General features: G+C 24.9%; 1 protein-coding gene across 3 annotated transcripts; it reads left to right on the top strand.

The window, feature by feature from the left end:
- The first annotated feature begins 5,895 nt into the window (after positions 1-5,895).
- LOC112597948 (major facilitator superfamily domain-containing protein 6-like) lies at positions 5,896-14,477 on the top strand. Of its 3 annotated transcripts, none has more exons than XM_025344207.1 (9): positions 5,896-5,985; positions 7,874-8,004; positions 9,419-9,783; positions 9,955-10,098; positions 11,099-11,366; positions 11,584-11,771; positions 11,952-12,088; positions 12,343-12,707; positions 14,303-14,477. In XM_025344207.1, exons 2-9 carry the CDS (start codon positions 7,944-7,946, stop codon positions 14,464-14,466), a joined length of 1,692 nt encoding a protein of 563 aa, XP_025199992.1. In that variant the 5' UTR covers positions 5,896-5,985; positions 7,874-7,943; the 3' UTR covers positions 14,467-14,477. The 3 variants fall into 3 exon arrangements, with proteins under 3 accessions (XP_025199992.1, XP_025199994.1, XP_025199993.1); XM_025344209.1 differs by lacking the exon at positions 5,896-5,985 and adding an exon at positions 7,124-7,189; XM_025344208.1 differs by lacking the exon at positions 5,896-5,985 and adding an exon at positions 7,207-7,438.
- The last annotated feature ends 736 nt before the right edge of the window (positions 14,478-15,213 follow it).

The raw sequence follows: 15,213 nt of genomic DNA, 5'->3' as shown, positions 1-15,213 counted from the left end.
AAGATAAACGTTTTTAATTTGTATTTATTTTAATTAATTATTATTTTGATTAATTTAAGTAACTGATTATTATAGTATTTAAGTTATTAATGATATATTCTTGGTGATATGGTGTAATTTAAAAAAAATTCACAATTTATTATAATTATCAATATTAAAACCTATTTTATTTATGATATATTAGTTCTTTAGTATTAGTTATATTATTCCTGTATTTTTTTTTTCATAAAAAATAATAAAAATACACATTACATTTATTGTGTTTTTAGTTTTTATATCTATTATGATATTTAGAACGATTTACTTCATTTACATTAAAATAAATATTTAACTGATACATTATTTTGTTATAAAATTATAATAGTTTTTGTAGAAAATAGAAAAAAGTGTTTTATGCGGAAAGTATAATTAATTTAATTATAATTGATTGCAATCAAACTATACAACATTACATTTTTATTTTTTATTTCTCGTTGTTTTACAAAAGATATACTTATGTCTATACAGTTTTTAAAACTAAATAAATTATAGTATTTTATAATTCTTTAAACCTTTTGATAAAATTAAAATTTAAGGTGTATTTATACATAGGATATGGCTTTGAATAATAATATACACTCATTTATAAATAATTAACATCTTAATTATAAGATAAGTATGTAAAAACATTTTTTTAGCAGCTAAAGCCTATAGTAGATATATTTACTTACCTACCTAGTTCTTTAATTTAATAAAATTAGTAACTAATCAATATTATATTAGTTTATTTAAGCAAATTATAGTTTTCAAGCTAACTATTGTGTTAATTTGTGTTACTATTACATAGTTCTACTATAGCTCATTAGTTATCTTAAAGTTATACTGCGTTATAATCAAACAAATTAGAATTGGAAATATTCTCATTAATAATTTCGAATTTGAGTAAACTTAACCAATAATCACTATGTTATTTTTCTAGTTTAATTATTGTTTGTCCAGTTGTTATCGAGTGTATCTCGTCATTGTGTAGGCCATTGTAATGTATGTTTTAAATGTTGTAATGATTAGGTAGCTATACATTTTATTATTTATTTATATTGTAATTATATTTATTTTATTAATATAAGGTAGGTAGTATTAAGTAAGTAATAACACTCATCATATTTTGGAGTAGTTAAATGCTTTATTTTAAACTTCTGTATCTTTTCTGGCAGAAAAGTGAATTTAGCTCATTAACTGCTATAAAAAAAATAGCTAGTTGGGATATCAAAAGTAAAATTGTTTTATACTTTTTTAAGAATACCCTTACTAAAAGAAGGGAAACTAGGTCACTCTATTATACAGTAGAATTAGAGCGCGCATATTGTTATTGAATAGCTCACCGCAATGGACGTGTTAAATATTTGAACTTGAATTCTATATTCAATTCAAAAGCGTCATTTTAGATTTTTGTTTGGGTGTGCAAGGTTTCAAACAGCTCATTTTGAAATTTCACCAGGCTATATAAAAATAGATACACGTATATGTACATTATCCTGCTCTCAATTATTTCCATACATCGCATGAACCGAATCATTGCATCAATATAAATAGTAAAAATCAATTTAAAAATAAAAATACAATTTAAGAAGATTTAATTTTGAGCATTATCTCAACAGGGCGCAGGCCAATTAGGACTATTTTAAAAGTGTAGGGTGCAACCGCAAATCCTCAAATCTCCCCAAATGACGCCCTTGGTTAAATGATTAAACACCAAAAACGATCCTGAACAGAAACTGTCAGGTGTCAGTTAATACTACTAAATATCTAATATTATCGTAAACAAATTAAGTATGATTGTAGGTACATATATAGAGTACTAGAATTCTATTAATTTTTCGCTAGTTTATTAACATTATTTATTGTCACTATATACTAAAATATTTTTGTGCGTAATTTTAATAGCTTAAGGATACGCGTAAATATGTTATAGTCCAGTGGTCCCAATTGATGGCCTGTAGACCCTGGGGTTTGCAGCTGCATGTTTGACAGTACGAAAAATTCATTAGCACACGAGTATCAGGATATACAAAAAAGGGGGTTCCTAGATTAATAGTTTAAATAATTAATAGTTTTAACTATATGTCTGTGACTTCATATACTGATTGAGAATCACTGCTATAGTCTATAAACAATAGAATACCTACATATTGAACCACATTTATAGTTTAATAAGTATTATTATGAGTTATGACTAACCAAAGATTCAGTGGCGGGGGGGGGGGGGCGAAGAGGGCGCCCACAAAATTAAATTTGAAAAAATATTATTGGGCCAAGCTTTTTGTTTTTTTTATCTGATGACCTTTTTTTATTTTTGCTTTCTATGTGTCCCCCTTAAATAAAATAAAAAATGAGATGTTATTGGGCCAAGCTTTTTTTAACTGATGGCTATTTATTTTTTTTCTGTCTTTACGCTTCCTCCCCCTATGGAAAATTTTTTGGATTCGCCTCTACAAAGATCACGGATGGCGACGACGAGATTATACAAATTTTGCTTCTTAAAATAGCCATTAAAAATCGCCTTTTTATTTATTAACTACTACGAGTTGGTTCCCAATTGTCGAATTGGTTACCGGTTGTTTACAGGTAACATATGAATTGGTTCCTGCAGGCTGCAAGCTTTCATGATAATACAATCTTGTTAAATTAACTTTTTAAATTATTATGATACTTTTCAATCAGCAAAAATTTCCTTCCCATTTTACTCAGATTCAGAAGTTAAGACTGTCTAGAATTATTTTAGATATATGAAATATTTTATTCTTCAAACACTATCTATAATACTTAGGTATGGTTAAAAATGTTGTTTAATATATTAATAATAATAGACCAACAAATTATACGCTACATATGTGTTGGTCAATAAAAATATTTTTTTCTTTCATCAATAATAATAATTAAGTGGTAATAAAAAATTAGTGTAGTATGAATTTATCACATACATTTTTAACGAATTGTAAGTTCGAAATTTGGCAATCTTGACGTGAGATTAGGTTAGTTGTTGTAAGACTGATGCTGACGAGTGACGATAAACAAACATAATCAATTTACTTGATATAAAATTATATTTTTAAACTTTCCCAAATATCGTAAAACCTAAAAAATATTATAATCGATTAATACAATATATTAGTATATCAGTTATATATACTTATAAGTTATAACTTTATAAGTAATTTTATTTGGGAACCGATTCGAACACTTTATTTGACTTGGGAACCAATTTCGCATTGACCATTCTCGTTTCCGTTAAAATTTATTTTTGTAAAAAGACATTTCCGCCAATTATTATTTGGGAATTATGTGCAAATGTACCTTTCGTTTCAAGTACCTGTTACATTTTCTTTTTCCAAAATATTGGTCGTATAATTTTTCATGAAACATCTCCGCCGACTTATATTTATTTTTGACGTAGTATAGGTAACCAAAAATATATTTGAAACCATAAAAAAATCAACATTATTTTACCTCTTTAGCTTACAACAAATTCCGTTTTAACCCTTTCAGTTCCCAGTGCTATTTCAATGGCATAATAAAAAAAACGTTGTTATAAAATTAAATTCAAATTATTTTCGCTATGTAATCATTGATTTATACGTAAACTTATACGTAGAGTACGTCAAAAATAATAAGAAATTAATACGGACCCAAGTCCCAAATACAGCGATAGTATAAGTTAATTGATAACAAAAATTGTGAGTATTTTTATTTTCATATTAATTTTTCTTCTAATAATTCAAAAATAAAGCAAACACTAAAAATTCCATATTTTATTTTCTTGAGGCTAATCTGTTACTGTTAATATTTAACATAATATGAAATGATTTGTATTTATCACTTATTGTTATCATTTTATTGTGCCATAAACATTATGCCACTGAAATGGCAATTGGTCATATAGAAATTTGGAAAAAATATCAAATATCTTAATATTTACGGTTATTTATTTTTGAATTACAACTATATACATTAGAAAATCATTAGATTATAAATCGTTATTTTACGTGAAATATTCAATATTATCAATTATAAACTTCAGATACTCATAAAAAATATATTTTATAGGAATATTTTCTTTATAATTCCAGGAGGAAAAAACAATAGTTATGCAATTTTTAACTATAAAATAATACACAGATTTTTGCGATATTCAGTTACCTATAAAAGCATTTTCTATACAAGTACATGGTATAATTTTTAATATACTTTAATTCTAAGTCATAGACATTTGATATTTTCAATTTTTTCCTATAAATATCAATAAAAAAAACTTTTTGCTCGATTAAAAAACTTGAACATTTAATATTGGGTTTCTCATAAATTGCAAGCTTTTTAAACATTTTAAGTTCAGATTTTGATAAAATTGAATAGATAAGTATTTAAGTGCTAATGTCGATTAAAAATATTCGTGGGTAGTCAGAAAGTTTTTCGAATTATTACAATTATAATAATCGTATATTTTATTTATATACACAATGACATTTTCAAAATATATAGATTAATTTTAAGTTACTCCTTATTTATAATTTAGACTTATTTTAGTGTTCTACGATAAGTTGGTATTGACTTAAAAATTAATAACAACAATATATGATATAATTATATAAATATTTTATACTATTGTAGAAAAAAATGCGAAGCTACTCATTCAATCAAATTGAAAATTTAAAATATCTGGTAGTTAATATAAACTAAAGAAATAATATGCATAACGAAGTATCTAAGGCTGAAACTCGACACATTCAATAGAGAATATCATACAATGAGAAGTATACACTCATCGAGGCTACTTTCAAGAGAAACCAAAATAAAGCTGTATATTGCTTACCCTATTGTTATGTATATATGCGAAACCTGGGCAACAATGAAATGCGAAGAGCAAAAACTCTTAATATTTAATAAAAAAATCTTAAAGAAAGTATATGGTTTCACACTATTCACTAAACCCAAAATCAAGAAATTAAGAAAAGAGAAAAAATGAAGAGATCAAAAGAGTTTTTAACAGACCAAACATACGAAAATGCCTGAAAGCTATGACAGGCAAAGGACAGACTAATACTTATCAATACTTATTAATCAATAAACCCAACGAAAAAAGACCAAGGGTCAGACCTTTCCAATGTTGGTTTGATAAATTTAACAATAATTTGAAAAACCTATGAACTATAAGAATTGAAGATGCTGATGATCGAGGAGTTTGGAGAGAACTTATGGAAGCAATAAAAAGTCTTAATGGCTTGTAAACGCCAAAAAAAAAAAAAAAAATTACATGAAAGTTGATTTAACTACTATAATATAATAAATGTGATGTTTTCAGAAAAAATAAATTCAACCTAGTACCTACCATATTGTAAGTTATTAATTATTAGTGATGATGGATACAATAAATAAGAATAAAATATATTACATTTTGTAAAATTAATACATTTATTGTATGACTTTGAATAAAATTGTGTAGGTATATTTATTCTTTAAATGTATTTTTATCTTTTTATCGTGTATAATTTGATAGAATATTGGTCGATTTAAGCAAAGGACAATAACAATTTTGATAACTATTATACTGCTTAGTGCTTACTACTTATGTAGGTAATGTATAAATTATATGCTAGGTAGATTAGGTACCTTAGTACCTACTTAATGAATAGATAATAGTAATCTGGGCGATATCAGCGTCCTATATTAACACTTTTTTTACTTTGGAACTTAATGGCAGCGCATTTTAAAAACTTGACAATTATCATCGATTATGTTACTATAATAATAATTGTAGTGTTGTTAGTTTGGTACTTTTTAATAAGCGTATGATTTAATTTGTATGTGTTAATGTAAACTATATTTTTATGAATATATGTATCTACAGGTTCGATGAAAATTATTAGTAATTATAATTTTTGTTTCTGTTTCTGTTTACTAAATATATGTTAAAAGGAAAAAATTAAAGCCTCAATAATCACAACTCTATAGGTATGTAAAATAATATTTTTTTATTAAAATAATGAATAGTTGATAGTTAGGTAAAAATGTTTTTAGTTATATAGGGTACTTATTACTTTTATCGTTAATATCAAAAGTATTTTTACAGCATATTATAGTAGGTGCTTGTATTTTAAGATAGTAAGATATAGGTATCTAAACTAATCTCGTTATTTTTGAACATTATTATAGTTAAGTGAATTTTTCTATATTTGTTATCAATGTTATCATTATTAGGTATTAAATTAATATGGTTACCTACTCAACGTGATTAATATCCACATCTAAATAATAACTGTATGATGTAGTAATTTACGTATTTGATAGACATATTTAATTAAAATAAATTTTAGGTATTGCTGCAGGCACGGATCTAGAGCAAAGACCTGGGGGGGGGAGGGGTCAAACAATTTTTTTTATAGGTACTTTATTCATAACTTATAGTCGTTGACATAATAATATGTATAGGTAATCAATGTAATAAATTAATTAATAATTATCTAATATAATATAATATTTATGAATAAAATATTAATATCTAAACGTTTATTTATAGTTTTTGCTTTTTCTGATATATATATATATATATAGGTATATATCCACTTTAAATAATATATTATCAGACGTATATGTGATTTGAAATATAGTAATATCAGGATCTGTAGAATTCTAAAATAAATTTGAAAAATAATATGTTTGGGGAGGGTCTAGGCCCCCTACTTGTATCCGTCACTGGGTATTGGTATTAGTGTATTGTGTATTTCATATTAATATATATCGACATGTTCACATGTAAATTATAAATATCTTATCGTTGTATGGTGCATCGGATACGCTTAAATCTTTACTTAAAGTGGCTATACTTTTATACATAGGTATATGTAATATAATATTACACATTTACACACGAGAGAGTGTACCTGTCATCTATAATAATATAACTTATATAAACATAGATAGGAAGAGGTTAGAACTTAAAATATATTAATTTAATCTTTATCTCTCATTCATGTACTATTGATTAAGTAATGATTAGTTCATTCAACTTAACCTTATTTACATTTTAATTTTTAGCTAATAGATAATGTTATACTTCATTGATTATATATACCTAAACATACATATGCGAGTATAATCATTCAATGGTTATACATTTATAAATATACCACATTAAGCTTTGAAGACTATTTACTTGGTAAGCAGTCGGTATAGTAGAAATTCATATTATATAAGTATACTTAATGTGTAATACACTATCTTTATTTTTAATCTTAACGATAAGTAGGAAGTATTGGAACCAAATTTAGCTATATAGGTAGGTACCTAAATTAACAAAATCTGTGTCCAAACCAGGTTCACGGCTATGTCGTCTGTCATGCCATATTCAAAAGGCAGAAATTGAAGTTGACTTAACACTTGAAATTTCATGGTAGTTCATGGTTTGGTTAGTAAATGAGGTCATGAAAATCATGGCTAAGAATAAATTTTTTATAAGCATTCCAAATTAAAACTATTAAATCACGAACAAATAGGCACTATATACCACGTGATTAATTTAATATATTATATGGGTACTCATTATTTTAAAAATTATTAACTTTTATAAAAATATTTTTTATACTTACATAAATTTAAGTTGTCTGTACAAATGATATAAATAATAAATATATATTTACAATTTTATCATTAACAATTATCACTACAGTTAGAATACTCTGAATGTACCTATAATATTTTCAAAAATGTTAATAGTTTTTGAAATAATGAATGTTTTAATAAGTTTTAATGTATTTATAATAATAATACATAATACCTCTAGTAGATAGGTATGTATCATGAATAATAAATAAATATAATGAATTAATTTTTAATTTTTCAGATTTCCAGTTACAAACTCTTAAGGGATAAAAATCTTAAAAAAAATCAACAATTTCAAAACTGTGATAAAAATGTTTTCAGTAAATAAAAGTATGTTACGAATGAAATGTCATTATTTTCTTTATTTGGGTGGTAAGTAAAGTGTTTAAAAATAAAGCTATCAGTATTTTTAGACAATAATATATTTACAGTGATATCTAAAAATCTTGTAATAATATTTATGTACATTTATAAGATGAGAATAATTGAATAAATATTATTGCTAACTAGCTTAATTTCAAATAATTTAATGAGTAAATACTGAAATTATGTATTCTAAAAAGTAAAAATGTATAAAATATGATGCAAATATAAATGACAAAAGTAGCCAATATTAATAATGAAATAATAATTTAAAATAATTTTTTGTTTTTAAATAAATTAAATAATTTTTTTTTTTTATTCTGGTTGTTATTTTAACATAAATTATTAAAATAATTTGATAGCTATACTACCCTATTTTTAAAGGGTTACTATATTAATTATAATTTATAGATACCTATTAGCCTACCTTGGTTAGTTATCTTACTTATATTAAAAATTTAGATGTATATAGAATAATAATTGATATTTATTTATTATAGGTATATCGTACATAGTATGTATTATAAAAAATACTAGATAAATAATATGTTAAATATTTTAGAATTATAATACCTATGTGAAGAATTAATAATATTTTTAAATTATAGCTAATCACATTTGTATTTAAAGATAACTTTTGATTTTATCAAATGAAGCGTATAATACGCAATATAGTAAACTTGTAATGTAACAAAGCTCGATATAACGAAAATTTAAATAAACAAACGAAACTGTCATTTTCTTAAAATATCGTGTTATACATATCTCAATATCTCATACAAATATCGATATAACAAACTCTGGATATAACTAACTTTTTTCTCGGTCTCTTAAAAATCGTTAAAACACGAGTTTTCAGTTACTTACAAACTTTTAATTGTTGATTATACATGGGTACCTCCATTTAAATACATTTAAAAATGAGTGTCTTATTAGGTATTAAGGTATTAGTCTTTAAATTTTATCTATTAGATTAATAAAATTTTGTTGTAATTAATTGAAAATTCAGAAACTAAGACATAAATAAAATAATTATTTATTATAAAAATGTAAGAAAAATTGAAAATATATTTACCTTTATAATATAAGAAAATGAATAATAGGCAACCCTTATCCAAGTTGGTAATTATAATATGCAAAATAAAATTGTATTTACAAAATTAGTTAAATTAAATTCGAAGCATCGTTATTTCAGACCTTTAAATACATATAAATCTGGTCTCTAATAATATGGTTATATTAAATTTAAAAAAATATATAACTATAGTTGATAATTTGACATATAGGTTATATGTACTATAATTTATACCTCTTGTCAAATTATATTGATTTTACTATAGTTTCATATTTTTACGTTTTAGATAGTCCACAATAAGCCTTTACCCTTCAACTTATAGATTAAATTATAATTTTGGTTTTTTAGGTATTGCTTCTATCGTAGGATTTTCACCGACCATAGCTAAACAAATGGGCTATTCACCGATGTTAGTTGGTTATCTTTACACATATTTATCTATTTTATCCTTTTTAGTTAAGCCTATTATTGGATTAATAGTTGATAAATTTCGTGTGAAAAGAATTATGTTTCTAGTATTTGTTTTGACATGTGGCTTAACAGCATTTGTGTTAAACTTTATTCAGAAATTACCAACGAAAACAGCTGCAATTTTAAGTTGCAACACTACAACAATATTGAACGTTTGTTCAAACGTTGACGGCCAATTGCCTGAATGGGATGACAGTCTAAAAAAACTCTTAATGAATAATTCTATGTCGATTACATGCCAAGTAAATTATTAAAATAATATGATGATTTTATATCGGTGTCTTACGTATTTAATTATGTAGTATTATGTAGGTAATAAAGTATTGAATATAATTTGTTGTATTTTTATTTAAAATAAATTAAAAAGCTTCATTTTTGAATGAATTGATGATACTTTTCTGTATTCTTTTTAGTTGTATTGTCAATCAAATAAATCATTTTGGGATGAGATGTGTAATTCTTGGAGTGTGGAATATTGTGTACCCCAATACAACATGAATACAAGCAATAATCTTACTTTTCTCAATGTATCATTGTTTAAAAGCTTAACAGATGAGGTAAATTGTAAATATTATGTCATTTGCATTAAACACTATTAAAACTATAAGTAATGTAAGTTATAGGATTCTCGATGATCAATTGATCATTTTTTTAAATTATTTGTGTTTTATAATAATCAATTTTTTTTTCACTGTGTAAGGATGAATCAAAGCAAGTAAAAACAAATTTTTTGATAATCGGTGTTTATTAATAATATCTATTATAATTTATAGCTATCGGAGTTGATATAAAATAGAAAAATAGAAAAAATAAGTATTGATCATTTCTTATAAGTTGTTCATTCATCAATAAAAAATAATATCAACATTTATAGGTACAATATTTTTTTTATAAGTGTTTAAATTTAGAACTTCAACAAAATTTGTAAAATTTCGATAATGTTCAAATTACTTTGTAATGAGAAATTCATGAAATTATTTAACCCACTGTGTTACTAATAGCAGAGTAAATTATTTTATCTAGTAGAAATATCAAAAAATATAATAATGAAATATACTTATTGATGTAGGATCATAAAATCGTCTATTTGTCTCCGCTCAGAATCTTTTATCGTATTCTATGATATATAATTGAAAGCAAGTGACCTGGTGTGGCGCGGTGGTTACCCTCAGTCACTAACATATCCTGAGGTCAAGCATTGGCCGGCGTCGCTAGTTCTCGGATGGGTGACCACCCGAGTTCTTAGTGACGAATCTATGGCGCACACACATACACATACGTGTTCCAACTTCCAACTCTACTAACCAAACCTTACACAAAAAACCTACCGTTCCTATCCACAGCTAATGGCCTTAGTCGCCGGGCTTAAATAAGACCAATAAAATAAGAAAAAAAAAATGAATGCAAATTTAACACATTCATCACGGTGACTGATTCGATCTTATAGTACAACAGAGCGGTATTTATTTACCCACATTTTATTATTTTTTTCAAAAAAACCACGATGTTGCACGTTTTAAGTTAGTTATATTTTTTTTACTCTATAAACGTTGTTAGATAGGAAACAATTATGGATTTGAAGTAAAATCGGTGCAATCCAAGGAAACTCAAGTATTATTTCCTACGTGCCTAAAACCAGTGAGCACTCAATGTGAGATCGACTGTTCGAATGACGTTATAATGGAATTAGCAACTATTACAGTATTTAAAGGAAGCATTTTTGGCTTACATCAATTCTGGGAATATTTCATTGTTATGAGTTTATTTTGGGTTAGTCAAGCAATAACTTGGAGTCTTCAAGATCCAATTTGTTTTGATCTCTTAGGTGACTATTTTTATGTTTTAGAATTAATTGATATTTAATTTGTTTTATCAAAAAAAAAAAAATAAATAATAATAATAATTACGATTTAGAGATTGTATAGTACAATATAATATATTGTCACACTATTGGTAAAGTATGTATATACTATATATATACTTTATAGATGGTTTTCTAAAAATAATATTTTAACCTATGCTATTATTGTTATTTTATTTAGGTGTTAAACTTGAAGATTTTGGTAAACAAAGGTGTTGGGGATCTATTAGTTGGGGACTTTTCTCGATACTTGGCGGAGCACTAGTTGATTATTTTAGTGATAGTGATATTCACAAGAACTACTTTCCGATTTATTATTTATGTCTTATAATCATATTATGTGATTTTGTAGTAGCTTATAAAATAAAAGTAAGTTTTTCTATGTTCATTGCATTTTGTTACTAATGAATAGTGCAATACTGTATTCTATAACACTTGAATAGAAAACTGTAAAAATTTAGTAACATTATTACTTAATATTTCTAACATTATTTCGTCAACTATACGATAGTAAAGCATTCTTTTTAATGTTTACATGATTTATTGAAGATTACTGAGACAATTGGATCTAAAAATACGTTATCAGACATATTCAAATTACTAACTAATGTCAATGTTGTGATATACTTTGTATGGATCATACTGATGGGTGTTTGTACAGCAATGGTGTGGAATTACCTTTTTTGGTAATATAGTAAATTTCATATTTAAAAATGTTATTTTAATCTTTAACATTAATTCATTATTTTTTGATTTTGTTTAAAAAACTATTATTTATTAATACTTCTAAACGGGTTCGATGTCATATATTTATAGTTTATATGTTACGGACTTATAAACGTAATACTATTTTATGTCTATTTTTTGAAATGTGGTTTGTTTTATTTGTGCCTATTAAATTGCATGTATTTTTTGAGTCTTACTTTTTTTTTTTATATAGGCACATGGAGGATTTAACTCAGAAATACCACAGTGAAAAACAATCATGGATAAAAACATTACAGGGTTCTGCTATAGGAATTCAATGCATTGGCGGTGAAATGCCATTTTTATTTTTTTCTGGTTGGATTATTAAACGAATTGGTCATATGTATTGCATGGCCTTAGGTCTTTTCACTTTTGCTATTAGATTCTATTTATATTCTATTACAACTAATCCTGTTTGGATACTGCCAATTGAATTCACCAATGGAATAACATTTGGATTGTTTCACGCTGTGATGATGGAATATGCTAGAATCGTTGCTCCTGCGAGTGCTACCACCACTGTGGTAGGATTTTCTGGAGCACTATTTGAAGGTGTAGGTATGTATATGAATTATGAGTACAACTGTACATGTTATTATGCTTATGGTTATTTATTAAATACAATTATTGATTCGTTTTAGCTGCATATTCGATATCTTAATCTTTAAATATGATTATATTTTTTTAAACTTACATTACGAAATATTTTGATGAACAAAATTTGTTTTTAATGTATATATTTTATATTGATTAACTTAAAATATCATTGATATATTTAATATATCTATAATCGATACATACCTAAATATAGAAAAATAATAATATTCTGTATTTCTGCCATTGAATAATTGAAAAATTATTTTAAAATAGGTAGTAGCTGTATTATAAATGCACATTAAAAAATTAATAACCTTAAGTTATTTTAATGAAAATTTTGATAAACTGCCTTCTAATCAAATCATTGGATACATTTATGAAACATTGACTCTAACTATAAATTTAATACTTTACAATCTATATAGATTATAATTTATAGGTAGTAAGTACATAATATTATTAAAACACTACTATATCACCATAGTTTATATTAAAGTTTATTAGTAAAATTATTATTAACTTGCTTTTTGTCCATCACAGGATATTCAAGTTGAAATAATTTGTAAAACTACTGTGATTTGTTTAGTGTACATAATTAAAAAAAAAAAAAAATAATGTTAACTGTTAACTTATTGTTAATGGGGTATTAAATTGATTATTTTTATCATTAAATATTTTATTATACAGTATGTTCACAAAATAATACCATGCTTTGAAAATTCATGTTTATTGAAAAAAATTAGTTAGGGTCAATTTTTACCCACCTTTTAATAGAAAATATAATAAAGTCTTTTTCACGTACGTTAATATTACAAATTTTCAATGTGTCTCCCTCCAGAAGCTCGAAAAAATTATCTACATTTTACACGATAATCAAACTCATTCTACACACTTTGCAACATGTCTGGCGTCTGATGTCACTGTTTGGATGACTGCTGTGTTTCTCGTTTTTAGTTTTTTAATGTTAGCTGGCAAGGGTGGTACATAAGCTACAGCTTTCACAGACCCCCACGGCCCACAGAAAAAAACCACAGGGAGTCATATTGACTTTTCTTGTAAGATGCGTGGGCGTCTAGGGTTCTTCTCTTTGCATAGACACCCGGTATCAATAACTTGATTATGTTATCATATGATATCGTTTCTGTCAGGAGGTTGTATTCCATACTTAGTTCAGTATGCGCGTTTTACTACAATAGCTGATTTGGATTTACGGAATTAAATTACGCAAAACGATTTTTGGTATGGCAAACCATGGTGACGTGCGTTACAAACCAAAATAAATCTTATTATTATTATTATTATTATTATTTGTTTATTGATAACATAATGGGCACTTTCTTGGTAACTAACAAAAACTTAAGAGCTTTTTTTTCACAACAGTAGATGGTAGCACGCTGTATACGATGTAGTTATGAAGTTACGGATTTTCAAAGTTGTGGTATTCTTTTGTAAACAATAAATATGCTGTATAATGTAGAAATAATCAATAATTAATAATAAAGTTTGAAATATACACTATACTGTGTATTTAATGCTGTATATAATTTTTTTTTTAGGTATATCTTTAGGTGGTTTGATAGGTGGATTTTTTTATGAAAAATTTGGAGGAATATCAACATTTAAGTTATTTTCAATCGGTTCCTTATTGATGAGTACTCTACATGTATTATTTATTGTGTTAAGTAAGAAAAATTTAAATGGAGCGGGCATTATCAATTAAAATGATGTTTGTTTAAGTTTAAGCCATCAAATTTAATGTTTTTTCTAAGCACTTAAAAATGTATGTTAATTAATTTATTTTTTTTTAATAGTATATAATTTATAAACTAAATAACTAATATTTTTTTTTTATGACTTATAGTTTGAACTTCACAATAAATATTAAATAAAAAAATAGTTTCAATACATCAATTATTATTTTGTATTATTTAAAAATACATAAAAATTATATTACAAAAGTTTTGTTATTTAAATATTATGTATATTATTCTTCCGACAATTTGTTTGTATTTTTAAAAGAAAAGTCTTTATATAATTTAAAATACATGTATTAAGCCAGACTAAAATTCAGGCTGTCTTGAGGTTAAATTAATAGCCTAATTATTATTTTCATTATGACGATAAAATAGGAAAATTTAACATGTTTATCTCATTCATTAAATATTATATTAAATAATTTTTGATTTAGTTGCAGAGAAATATGGTTAAAAAAAAATACAAAATTAGTGTTATAAATTAAAGAATATTACAGATATATAAATTACTTAAAATATTTAGTAATACTTTTATTTACATATGATAACTACACGGTTTAATATTTAAAAATAATTAATAATAATATGATTAATCAATTATAAAATACATAATCTCTCATGCATAAATGTCTTTAATATTCTACGTAACACGTGATAACAATTTGAAAACCTAAAATCTCCTGTGACTTATAAAACTAAAAAATGAATAGGTT

Source organism: Melanaphis sacchari, unplaced genomic scaffold, assembly GCF_002803265.2.
Source record: "Melanaphis sacchari strain LSU unplaced genomic scaffold, SCAv2.0 Contig44_pilon_pilon, whole genome shotgun sequence".
In the NCBI taxonomy this organism is placed as follows: domain Eukaryota; kingdom Metazoa; phylum Arthropoda; class Insecta; order Hemiptera; family Aphididae; genus Melanaphis; species Melanaphis sacchari.
The sequence above is the reverse complement of the archived record's forward strand: the minus strand, read 5'-3'. Positions and strand labels throughout refer to the sequence as shown.